We start from the raw sequence: 13,458 nt of genomic DNA on the forward strand, positions 1-13,458 counted from the left end.
ATTTAATTTTCACAGCAACACCGGGAAGTAGGTGTTGTTATTTTCCTCATTTTACAGTTGAGGAAATTGAGCTTAATAACTTGCCCAAGGTCACACAGCTAGTATGCATCTGAGGTTGGATTTGAAAGTCTTCTGACTCCAGTCCTGGTGCTCTATTTAATTGCCTCTTTGAAATATGTTGAAAGTCTTTCAAAAAGGTTGAAGAATCTGCAGTAATTTTAATTTAATAGTGTTACTTTGAAACTTCTAATAGGTAGATGGTAGTAATTAATTACTCAGCCCTTGTCATAGTTCTTCACATTTGTGAATCATCAAGTCACAAACTCAGAGAGATCTCTTCACTTAACTACGTCTCTGTCTACTTTGTAAAAGGGCTGTAACACTTAAATGTCAGAATTCCAAAATAATACGTTTTGTTGGTTTATTTCTTTTTTAAAAAATTTATTTATTTTTAATTTTCTTTTTTTTAAATTTTAGATTTTTTATTTTTAGTTTACAACACTTAGTTCTACATGTTCTTGAGTTTCAAATTTTCTTCCCTTCCTTCCCCTCCCCTGTCCCCCCCAAGACGGCATGCAGTCTGAAATAGATTCTATATAAACCTTCCCATTAAACTTATTTACACAATAGTCAAGTTGCAGAGAAAAATTATGATCAATGGAATGAATCATGAGAAAGAAGAAACAAAACCAAAAAAGAAGAGGATAAAAAAAGAGAGCAAATAGTTTGCCTCAGTCTGCATTCAGACTCCACAGTTCTTTCTCTGGATGTAGCCAGCTTTTTCCATTATGAGTCCTTTGGAGCTGTCTTTGAGCCTTGTATTGCTGAGGAGAGCCAAGTCTATCAGAGTTAGTCATCACAGAATCAGTATGTCTGTGGTTGTGTATAATGTTCTCCTGGTTCTGCTCCTCTCACTCAGCATTATGTTGTGTAGTTCTTTCCGGGTTATTATGAAGTCCGTATCTTCCCCATTTCTTATAGCACAATAGTATTCCATTACATTCATGTACCACAACTTGTTCAGCTGTTCCCCAGTTGATGGGCATCCCCTTGATTTCCAATTCTTTGCCACCACAAAAAGAGCTGCTATAAATATTTTTGTACGTATGGTCCCTTTCCCCCTTGTGTGATCTCTTTGGGATACAGCCCTAGAAGTGGTATTGCTGGGTCAAAGGGTATGCACATTTTTATAGCCCTTTGGGCATAATTCCAAATTACTCTCCAGAATGGCTGAATCCGTTTACAACTCCACCAACAATGTAACAGTGTTCCAATTTTCCTACATCCTCTCCAGCATTTATCATTGTCCTGTTTTGTCATGTTATTCAATCTGACAGGAGAGATGTGGTATCTAAGAGTTGTTTTGATTTGCATTTCTTTAATCAGTAATGATTTAGAACATTTTTTCATATGCCTGTAGATATCTTTAATTTCTTCCTCTGAAAACTGCCTGTTCATATCCTTTGACCATTTCTCAATTGGGGAATGGCTTTTATTCCTATAAATTTGGCTCAGTTCCCTGTATATTTTAGATATGAGGCCTTTATCAGAGATACTGGTTGTAAAGCTGTTCTCCCAATTTTCTGCTTCCTTCCTAATCTTTGTGGCATTGTCTTTGTTTATACAAAACCTTTTCAGTTTAATATAATCAAAGTTATCCGTTTTGCATTTTGTAATGCTCTCTATCACTTGTTGGGTGATGAATTCTTCCCTTTCCCATAGATCCAATAGGTAAACTATTCCCTCCTCTCCCAAATTGCTTATAATATCAGCCTTTCTTTCTAAATCATGAACCCATTTTGACTTTATTTTGGTATATGGTGTAAGATATTGGTCTGTGCCCAGTTTCTGCCTTACCATTTTCCAATTTTCCCAGCAGTTTTTGTGAAATAGTGAATTCTTAGCCCAGAAGCTGGATTCTTTGGGTTTATCAAAGATAGATTGCTATAGTCGTTGACTACTGCATCTTGTATACCTAACCTATTCCACTGATCCACCACTCTGTTTCTTAGCCAGTACCAGGTAGTTTTGATGAGTTCTGCTTTATAGTACAGTTTGATATCGTATATGGCTAGGCCACCTTCCCTAGCATTTCTTTTCATTAATTCCCTGATATTCTGGACTTTTTGTACTTCCAGATGAATTTTGTTGTTATTTTATCCAGTTCTGTAATATTTTTAATTTTCAACATTCACTTCCATAAGTTTTAAATTTTCTCCACCTCCCTCCCCTCCCTATATGTTTATTTCTAAAGCAGAGATTACATAACACCCACATAAGCCATTATATGTAAGTCTTGTTATTATAGATTGCAAAACACTTACAGACTGTTACAATTAGATGTGCCCAAATAATTTTCTTGAATATGGGAAGGAAATATTTTGAAATAATTGGCTTATTTTTTTGTTTTGGATTTTTTCTTTCAGACAGAACATTGGTGAAAGCATTCTTTATTTGTGGGTGGAGAAAATTCGGGAAATTCTAGTAGAAAAATCTCAGCTATCAGAATCAGGTAGGATTTAAAATCTGACTTCAGTTTGTTTTTAATGTAATAGTGACTAAAAATTCACATAGGCCTCCAAACACAGACAGATGAGTGTCTGAATTCCCAACTTAAGAATTTATGAGAGAGGTTTCTTTTGGGAAGCTCATCTGCTTGTGCCATGTCCTTTGCTACTTCACAGACACACACACACACACACACACACACACACACACACTCTCTCACACGCTCGTGCACACGGTTGCGTGTGTGTCTCATGATTATTTCTAGCCTCATACAGTTTCATATTTCATCGATGTAAAAGGCACTTTACAGAACTTGTAAAGTTTATAACAAGATACAAGATGTGTATCTTTTGACTACTAATGAAAACAGCAAAACTGACTTTGGTGTAGCATTTTAAGGTTTGCTTTATATACCTTATCTCTGTTGATTGATAATTTGAGCCTGTTAGATTTTCCTCAATCTAGCAGAATACTTGAACATGATTTTTTGGACTCATCTATTACATGAAAGAACAGACTCTCTAGCAGGGTTGCTTAAAATAATTTGGGTTTGGAAAATTTGGGGGTTGAAAAATATTGATGGAAGCTAAAAATAGTAATTACTGAAAGGGGAATGGGGGTGGGGCAGAGGGGAAGGTCTTCCCAGTCTAAGATCTCAGGGCAAGGAAGGGTGGGATCCTCAGAATCCCCAAGCCCCCACCTTGCATGTGACTGTACTAAACTGCTATAGCCTTGCCACTGTTCCAGCTGATAAGCTGCAGAATAGCATAATGGATGAAGCCCTGCCCTTGAAGTCAGGGAGATGTGACTTCCAATTCTGCCTTAGGTACCTACTAGCTTTGTGACACTGGGCAAATCACATGATATCTACCTCAGAAGGTTCTTGGAAAGCTTAAATAAGATTATGTATGTGAAGCATTTTGTAAACTGAAAGCATTATAGAAATATTCTTATTCCCAGTGCTTATAGACTTGAAAGTACTATATAAATAATGTTATTCTCAGTGCTTCTCTTTCTCACCTCACCCTCTTCGCATTGGTCAGCTTTCTCTATAGCTTGCTCTTGATCAGGAACAAAGCTGCCATAAAAGTAATCATCACATTGTATTTGTTGGAATCCCATAAAACTACCATTAGATTTTTTTTATTTTTAAGAAAAGCACTATTTAGCTCTCCAGGAACTATAGAACTCCAAGGACCATGCTTTTGGAAATACTGAACTCATCCTGGTACAGTGAAAAGAATATGCTGGCCATGGGGTCAGAGGCCCTGGGTTCAAATCCCACCTTTGCCACAAACTACCTGACTTTAGGCAAGTCATTTAACTACAGTTTCCTCATCAGTAGCGTAAGGGGGTTAAACTAGGTGGCCTTTGAGATCCCTTTCATCTCTAGATCTATGATGTTATATCACCTCAAATCAGTTTCCCATTTCTAGAAAAGGAACTTTGGAAAACTATAGTGATCAATTTCAAGTAATATAATTGACATTACAAATATATTTTATGGAGTACTGTATTTGAGTCTTTAATATGTTTTAACACTGGCAATTTTAAATGCCATAACTAGAACCACTTTTCCACTCTTTTTTTCTGCTGATCAGAGTAGCCTCAGGTAAACTAGAAAATTATTTAATATGATTTTGTAATGAAATTCACAATCTTATAGCAGTTGGTAGAATTGTGTTTAGTTGTAATGAGTAATTATGTAAGTAACAGTTCAAATGTAAATTCCACAGAAAATCAGTAACAGAGAGCCAGCCTTAGCGTGATATTTATGTGCTACAAAAAGAAAAAAAAGATGAGGTAATTATTTTAAGTATTTCAGCCATTTGTGCTAATAAGTGTTCACATCATAGCTATAGGTACACATATTTTCAGTATTTTTTTTTAAAAAAGTATGATTAACTTAAGGATGTTCTATTGATGTGAATATTACTTTTGACTTTTTTTCATACTCTTTCAAAATTTCCACCCCTAATTTTCTAAAACGTCTCTTCTTAGCTTAGCGAGTGACTGAAAGCTCTAAACATAAAAAAGATTAATTTAAATTTAATCGTTAAAATTGTGCTATATAACAATTTTTTTAAAGCAGTGGGGGTTAGTTATAAAAACACAGCAATAAAATCTAAAAATTGCAGAAATAGCATCCTTTTGGAGTTGCCTTAATCTTATATTAGTTGTCTTAAAATATTTTTACAGTTCCATAAGGCTTTCATCTAAATTCTTCTTCATTAGCACAGTTCTTTGAGTAAAAGTTTACTGTTATCTGTCCATGTTTCCTTGATATTTTAAAAATTTATTTGGATTTCATTTGGAAAAAGATTATTTTCTCTGATAAGCTTATTTTGGAGATTTTGTTGGAAAATACAGCAGTTATTTTGCGGGATAAGAGGAATAATTTATGAGTAGAGGAGCCTGGATAGCTCTTGCTGATTTTCATGTATTGGGCCACCCACTTAGTATAGTTTAGGCTAAGCCTGTTATGCAAATTTAATGACTAATTATAGGAAATTAAGAATTTTAATGTCTTATATATATCCACGTAGGTCCAGACATAAATAAGACAACTGAAGAAGAAGATGTTGACTGTGAAGATAATTATCTTATTGATTATCAGTCAAAAAATACAATTGAAGCCCTGGATTTTGTTATCACTGAAAGCCAATCAGGTATATTATCATTGAATATTTAGTTTATTTGGAAAGTAGATCCATTACATCATTATCACTATCATCATAACTGACATTTATATAGTGATTTAATGTTTTATAAAATACTTAATATACATTATTTCATTTGAACTTTATAGCATTTTTGAAAAGTAGGTACTGTTGTTATTTCCATTTTTACAGATTAGGAAACTGAAGCTCAGTAGCACTTTGAAGGAGTGAGAAGGATTATGAAGTTAAAAAAAAAAAAGTGGAGCAGGATACTATCAAAACTCCAGAAGTCTGAGAATCTCAGAGTTAAAGCATTTTTAGAAACTGCATTATTCTTAACTTGGCAGGCTGGTTTTACATCATTCATTACAAGTAATATTTTTGTAGTCTCATCCATTTTTGTCTTAAGTTCTTATTTCAATTTAACAACTCATTTAATGGTGATTTACTACTTTTGCCTCTGTTTCCAAAGTTACATTTTAAAATTTGTTTGAAAATCTATAGTTTCTGTAATAAGCCTGAAGAAGGCTTATTATCGAAAAAAAAAGCTGAAAAAGCTTTTATTTAAAAATATAGATAGGAATAATTTGGGAAAAATTAGTAGAACTACTGACAAATGGACAAGTTTATATGAATTTTCATATGGCCTCATTCTCAGTGAGGTAGACAAAGGTCAGTCTTTTGTCAGTATGGAGGATAAGTGTTGTATGGGGACTTGAAGAAAGAGGAGAGTTTGGAAAGTGAGGTTGAAAATAATTTACTGTTAATTAAGGTCCCCACAGCCCCCTAGTATTCTTAGAAAGTGTAACTAAGTACTTATTTGTTAAAGAAGATAAAGGAAGCCATGTTTTCAACATATAGATGTAGAAGAACTACCACCAATCAAGCATGGAGTTCCAATCACTGACCGAAGAAGCACTTTTCAAGCACATTTAGCTCCTGTAGTTTTCCTTAAGCAGGTAAGGATACAGTATTAAAATGGATATTTCCTTTTTTATGCCAAAGTAATTGAAATGAAATTTAACTGTTATTTTTATTTTTACTTTTTATTTAATAGCTTTCCTATTACGTGGCACATTTTTAATCCGTTTTTCCTACTCTAAGATTATTTTGACTCATGCTATATATGTGTGTGTATATATATGTGTGTACATTACATATATATATATATACACACACACACACACATATACACACCCACACATGCACATACATATACACATATGTTTTTATATTTATTTACTAGTCAAAGATAACTTAATCATTTAGATTTGTTTGTCTTTGGCTCCTGATCTACACGTTGCTCTTAAATGTCTTCTAATTTGGAAAACATTTTATGTATTGTTAAAAAGCCATATAACATAGTAGGCTGTAGAGTTTAATATTTCAAAGCAATCTGTGTTTTCCTCTTGAGCTATTGCTTCTACTTAGGCAAATCACAATCCCATTCAAGCCTTAGTAGAATGTGATTCATTGCCGTATCCAGGAAGGCCTGAATTAAAAACTGGCCAGAGATACTTTTTAGCTTAGGTGACCCTGGGCAAGTCATTTAACCTATCTATTTGGTTTCCTCATTTGTAAAGTGGGGAATGATAATAATGATAATAACAACTCCCAAGGTTGTTATGTGAAGTGCTATATAAATACTAGCCATTGTAATATTATTACGAGTAAAATTTGTACTCTGTGGTGTTTTCCGCTTGTAGGTATCTAATAAATATGTTGATTTCATTTGGTTTGACTTCATAGATGGAGTCAAAGATCCCAACCCCAAGTGCTCTGTTCCAGACAACAGTACTAAACTTCTTTCCATACCCAATAAAAATGGAATAGAGAATATTTTAATCTAACGTCCTGTGAGATCCAACTGGTTGAAATCTCAAGTAAAGTATCTAAGTTAGTAGGAAAATAATGGCAAAATGATGAAAGACTACCACTAAAAATTAATGAGTCCTGGAGGCTCTTTGAATACTTTTATTAGTATGACAGACTATAGTAAAATGCTTTAAGATGAATTTGTTTCCTCATTTCTTTATGTAGTATTTATAACTGTTCTTGTATGAGGAAAAAAATAATTGTTTTTATTTTCAAGGTAAAAATGGTTCTTGCCAAATTATATGAAAATAAGAAAATAGCCAATGCCACCCACAATATCTACGCGTACAGGTGAGTCATGACCAGAATATAACACATATAATTGGTGAAAGGGGGTCGATCATTAAGGACATTTTTTTTTAAAGCCAGACAAACTACCACAGACCTGAAAAAGAATTATCTGTATTTGAAGTAAGTGAAATTGCAAACAAATCATTATTTCAGTCATCAAAACCCAAATGAACAAACTAAGTGCAGAAAAATCTTATCTGTCTGTAGCTCTTAAGGAATGAGGCACTTGGAAGACTTGTTTACCGTATTACTGAAGGTTTACTCTCATATATCTGGTTTGCTTGTTTTACACAATTTTTGTTGGAAATCTTTCTAAACACATTGCATACTTCCTTGACTCCTTAAGCTGAACTTATCAAATACCTTTTAACCTCATTTTGATGATTTAATATCTTCATTATGATTATGAGCTATAAATATCAGAATATTAAAAACCTGTGATTTCATCTGTGTGGGAGCTGCCACCATATCAGAACCCATCTATACTGTGTAGTCTTAGACATTTTCCCGAGGTGCACAGAGTTTAAGCAGTCATGTACCTAGTAAGTATCAGAGGCAAGGTTTGAACTCCAGTCTTCAGCATGTCCAGCACTATCAACTGTGCCACGCTACTTCAAGAACTAGTTTTACATAGCAGTGTTAGACTGGCACCGTATGCTTTTAAGTTGTTGTGGCTGCTTTTTTAGGTTGATTGTAGAACTGTCAGCTATCGCTTCTTGCTGCTATCAGTACACCCAATTCTCTCCTTTTAATTTGTTGCTTCTAATCAACTGTATTCTCAGAAGACTTTTCTAAAGTTACATGTGGTTGAGAGAAGCAGGGAAGGGGCAGGAGTGGTATCTGATGTCTTTGAAGGTAACAGTAGCTTCATTAGCCTAAAGGAGGTACCTTTTAGCATCTGCCTTCTGATTATTTCATCATTGTGGGTATTCCTTCTGTGTCTGCATATCATAGCTCCTTGATGCTATAGCAGATAGTCTTTAAGAGTTGTCTGTGCAAGAAAACTTGTGAAGCCAACTTTTAGCTGATGATCCTTTCTGAATTGGACCTTAAATTGGATCTGGACCTTGAATGATCTTGTACTCAAAACCTTTCTATCTTAACAGGACCTGACAGCTTGTGTTCCATGGGCATAACCTTGAAAATCTAAGAATTTCTCCATGCCACAGTGAGGCATCATAGTTGTACTTTAGCAGAGGAGTTGTCCCTAAAAATATGCTAAATTATAAGCAACAGTGTGGAGTAAGTTATCCAACTTATGGACTCCTGGTGGAATTATTTACAAACATACTAATTTGGAAATCTTGGAAACTTCAGCCAATATTGCAGAGTAATTATTTAATCTTGTTGAAAATGATATTTGGGGGCACTAGAGTTTAACAGTCGTATGTATGTTTGCAGAATATATTGTGAAGATAGGCAGACTTTCTTGCAGGACTCTGAAGATGATGGGGAAACAGCAGCAGGTGGACGTCTCCTTCACCTTATGCAGGTAGAAATGAGAGAAGCACTTTCTAAGCACTGTACTTTCAGTTTTCTCAGTACTAGAACAAGTATATTTAGATAAAAGCAAATCAGTCTACTCCATCTCTAGTCTAACCTTAGAGTGAGGTTGGTTGTTTTTTTTTACCTAGATTGAGTTATAATTTTGTTCCCTATGACTAAATAGAAAGAGGAAGAATAGATTACCACTCTAAGGGGCAGAGGACAAAAAGTTATTCTCAGAATTGCTTTGAAATCCTTTCATACAGCTGGAACTGATGGTCTGTGGGCAATTTATCAACTCTACTGCCACTTCCTTCCTCTTTTTAAAACCTAAAGTTTTTCATTTCCTCAGTTTCAGATATAAAAGTTATAGAACTCTATGTTCAGAACCTTAAGTGAAGTAAAAAAGTTGGCATTTTCTGACTATTTGAAAATGTGTCTTATAATCAGCTTGGAAAAAATCAAAGTTCTTATGTGCTATAAAAATTTATATGGTTAAAAAATGAATATTAATATGTTTTCTGAATATACTGTGAAGAAAGATATAGACTCAGCATTTTAAAAGCATTTTTGATGTAGCTGTCCTTTGTTCTTTTAAGACTGATAATCTGTTCTTTTTCCTTTTAAATAGTTTTATAGAACAAAATTTTTGAATTTAATAAATTTAATAAGTGTTTGTCTGTTTGAACTGAATTGAATTAACCTTTCTGGGCCTCATTTTCATTGTCTGTAAAGTGAGGTGGTTGGACCAGATGCTCTCCAATAATATCCCTTCTAGCCTAAAAATCGCATGACTCTTTATCCTGACTGCAGGTCTCTTTGATTGCTAGTCTGATCATCTCTCCACTCCCAGCTATGTCTGCAGAAGTTAACTTCTGGCATGCTGCATTTTATATGAACAGTATATGTAAATGTATATATTCTTGAGAAGCAGCATGCCATAGTGGATAGTGAGCTGGAACTCCAGAGTCAAGAAGAATGAATTTAAAGTACATTTTGGACATACACAAACAGTATGACCCTAGGCAAGTCATTTATTAGATCAGGGCCTTTAGTCAGCTCTCTTAAAACTATAGATTGAAGGACAGTTTTCAATTTGCATTGTTAAAGGTAGTTTCTACACTTGGGAGTGCCCTGCACTGATGAAATCACAGATCTATCCTAACAATAAATCATTAAATATTTTGAAAAATACAGATTTTGAATGTACGGAATGTTTTGGTGGTGGTATCACGCTGGTATGGTGGCATTTTACTTGGACCAGATCGCTTTAAACACATCAACAACTGTGCCAGAAACATACTAGTGGAAGAGAACTATACAAGCTCACCAGTAAGTTGTTGTTGATTCTATCTAAAGATACCTTATCATGTCCTGTGAGAATTGAAAAAAGCACAGTCGGAAAATTGAGACCTCTAAGTCATGTATTTCACATTTTGTATGGTTCTCAGAGAGACCCCTTGTGGTCACAATTTCTTTAAGTTCTAGAATCAAAAGTGGTGTCATATAGTGCAAAGTGCCCTTGGCTAGGAGCAAAGCTTACTGTGTTATATTTTTACCATTAACTAGAAGAGTGACCTGGACCAATTCAGTGCCCCTTGAGTCTCATTTTTCTTATTGGTCATTGAGGGAGTGGACCAGGTAATAGCTGGATTTAATTATGTCACATGGCGCTACCCTTTTTCTGGAACAAGCTCTTTTTGTTTTTCCTATAGCAACTTGCCTTTTAGTGTGGAGGGATGGGATAGCACTACATCTGCCCAAGATACTTCTTAGGTGTATTCCTACAAATAATCCCTTTCTGCTTTCATAAGTTTACCTTCCTTCTGGTCACGCTGGTCTAGCAAATGGGATTCTGCCACATATAAAAGATGAAACCGTGGTTCTCAGGCCCTGATGATTTCAGCCAACTTCTGATGTATATCCCTGTTCCCCATCTTGGAATTGGTCTAGAAGACTTTACCTTTAGGGCTCTAACTCTAGGGCTTTCAGCGTTCACTGCTTGCTAAACCTTTTAATGATTACCGACCCCTACCTCAAGGCCAAGGAACACAAACTCTTGAATCCTCTTAATCCCTGGGTTCAGAGATCTGCTGTACCTGGTCTTTAGCTACCTTTTTCTGCTGTAATTACAGCTGGATATACTCCCTACTGATCTTCTATTTCCTGTTATAACACATTCCAAACCACTAGATTGCATTTTCTAAGGTGATGTACAAGAGAAAAGGGAATGTACAGATTCAGAAATAATTCAGCAGGATAAGATAATTAAAAGTACATAAAAATTACTTTTAGAAGTAAAAGAAAACTACTAATCACCACTCCAGACAGTATCTTAAGTTTTTTGATCTCTATAATTCCTCAGGCTTAACTTTGCCTTCATCATCATTTTTAGGTTAGGAAGATTCATCTTACTTGTGGTTTCCATACAATAGTAAAATTTTGTTTCTAGAACACCCTCTGCTGAATTTGGTTTGACCTACTTGTTTCTCTGGCCCTAGCTTTTTGGTCCCTTCTACAATCCAAGGCTGACTCTCAGCCAAACAGAAAGCCCCTTGATTGCTGGGGAACTTTTGATGCTATAGTCATATTGTCATATAGTCATATTGATAAATTACTCATTTAACTGGTTATTGACCCAGAACAGAGAAGAGAAAGTAGGAACAACTCTAACCCATAATTAAAGTTTATCTGATTATCCTCAAAACAGAATGCAACACCCTTCTGACATTACACAAATATGCGCTACTTTATTGTAGAATTCATGTCTCCTGGCAATAACTTATTAATCTGAACATGCCAATGTGACTTATTTATGGGAGCTATGCCATTTTACAACCTAACTAGTACATACTGAACAAATTAACTAACCACTTATTACTATATTTTTTCCTATGGTTCTGAAAACCTTACTATTCCTAATTCAGCTTGTTATATATTAGGCTAATCAACAAAAAGTTGTATTGTTTCTTGGAAAATGTTATGGAATCTAGAAAATATCCTCTCAGAAGTATAACTAGAGTATTTTAAATATTTTAAAGAATGCAAAAATGTGATCTTATAGATGCTTGTGAAAGATTATCAGTGGTAGATAATCAGTGATAATTCTTTTCGTGACCATTCTACTTGAAAGGGAGGTGTGAGGAGTTTGTGGGGTTTTTATATTTTTATCTCTGTTGTCACCATCACCACCATCTTCATAATTGATTTTCATTAAAATTTTTTGGTTTTAACCTAACCATGATTACCTCTGTGATCCTTTAATATTATGTTTTTTTTGTAAAACTGTACATTCTGGAGGAAATTTGGTTATTTCATTTTATCTCTTTAATAATCAATCATGGAAAAAATGTTTGAGCCAGTTTATTTTTTTTTCCTATATGTACTTTACCTGTGAATCTTCCTTTTATTATAGAAGAAAATTAAGCACATTTGCATTCTGAAAAAAATATATTTACTATGCCCTTGATCTGTCTTCTTTGTTGAAAACTATATTGATTTTTGCCTTTTTCAGGAGGAATCATCCAAGCAGCTGGGAAAGAACAAAAGAGTAAGAAAAGACAAGAAGAAAAGTGAACATTATACTTGAAAATTTAGCTTTTAGATACTTTTGTTCTGATTATATAATTAATCATCCAGGAATACTTTCTATAGAGAAGATCCTTGAAAGACATGCTTTGTGACTACTCAATCCAGGATTTTAAGGAAACGTGACATGGATGCCAGCCAGGGTTTTCACTTATTTCTTGATTGTCCCAACTTGTGTACTCATATGTATCTGAGGATGATTCAGAAGAATTAATCAGACCTAATCATCACTGCTTCTAATTTTGGGAAGATGAAGTTGCTCTAAGTATCAAGTGAATTACCTGTCCTTTTGAATTACATGTCAAGTGCCTTTCCTATGTGGCGGAAACTATCTTTGGAGGGTTTAAATACTTGATGTTTTGTCACCTGGATTCTTGTTGAGTTAAATGAATATTGTATTTTATAATACTTTACAGAAAGTTTGAATGAGCTCCAGGAGAGCTGCTTTTTGTTTTTTAATTGTAGTTCAGAAAGCTCACTTTAGTTCGAGTGTGCATTTCTGAATAGTGTACATGTACATTTAGTGAAAATCCAGTTAGTATTTATCAGTAGAAAAGTACTAGAGGTAATCATTTGTTTAACTTAAAATGAATTATGTGGATGTCGTAACTGTGACTTGATAAAGAATCAGTGTTATTGAAATTCGTAGAAGACATTTTCGGACCTACATCTTGGTTTTTGTACCAGTAATGTAAAGCAATAAAAAAGCAGTATCAACAGGCCTTTTTTTTTTCCTGATGGGACATGAAAGTGCAGCATTCTATTTCTTTTTAAAATCTAAAATTATCTTCTCTATGATTTTCATTATGGAATTTAGAGTATCCCAGAAGATAGCCCCTAATGAATGGGCTAGGTATGGGATAGTCTGAAGAAAACCACAGTGGTGAAATTGTTGCGGTACCCATAAGTAATCTGTAGTTACCATCAGTGGCATTCAGTTTACTGTCCTCTTCTCTGCCTGGATACAAAATACAATGGTTAGTTAAGAATTTACTAAGCTTCCGTACATTGAGGTTAGACAAGGTCTTGGGTAGAAAACGAACAAATCTTT

At 34.5% G+C, this 13,458-nt stretch overlaps 1 protein-coding gene across 1 annotated transcript in view; it reads left to right on the forward strand.

Annotated features, from left to right (window-relative positions):
- Nucleotides 1-13,124, forward strand: part of IMPACT (impact RWD domain protein) — a 29,258-nt gene extending 16,134 nt beyond the window's left edge. Inside the window, exons 5-11 of the mRNA XM_036741844.1 lie at nt 2,427-2,512; nt 5,055-5,177; nt 6,030-6,127; nt 7,261-7,334; nt 8,736-8,826; nt 10,017-10,151; nt 12,334-13,124. Of these exons, the coding sequence (XP_036597739.1) occupies nt 2,427-2,512; nt 5,055-5,177; nt 6,030-6,127; nt 7,261-7,334; nt 8,736-8,826; nt 10,017-10,151; nt 12,334-12,408 (682 nt within the window). The 3' untranslated portion in view covers nt 12,409-13,124. The remainder of the gene's footprint in view (nt 1-2,426; nt 2,513-5,054; nt 5,178-6,029; nt 6,128-7,260; nt 7,335-8,735; nt 8,827-10,016; nt 10,152-12,333) is intronic.
- Nucleotides 13,125-13,458: the final 334 nt, after the last annotated feature.

This window comes from Trichosurus vulpecula, chromosome 1 (assembly GCF_011100635.1).
Source record: "Trichosurus vulpecula isolate mTriVul1 chromosome 1, mTriVul1.pri, whole genome shotgun sequence".
NCBI lineage: Eukaryota > Metazoa > Chordata > Mammalia > Diprotodontia > Phalangeridae > Trichosurus > Trichosurus vulpecula.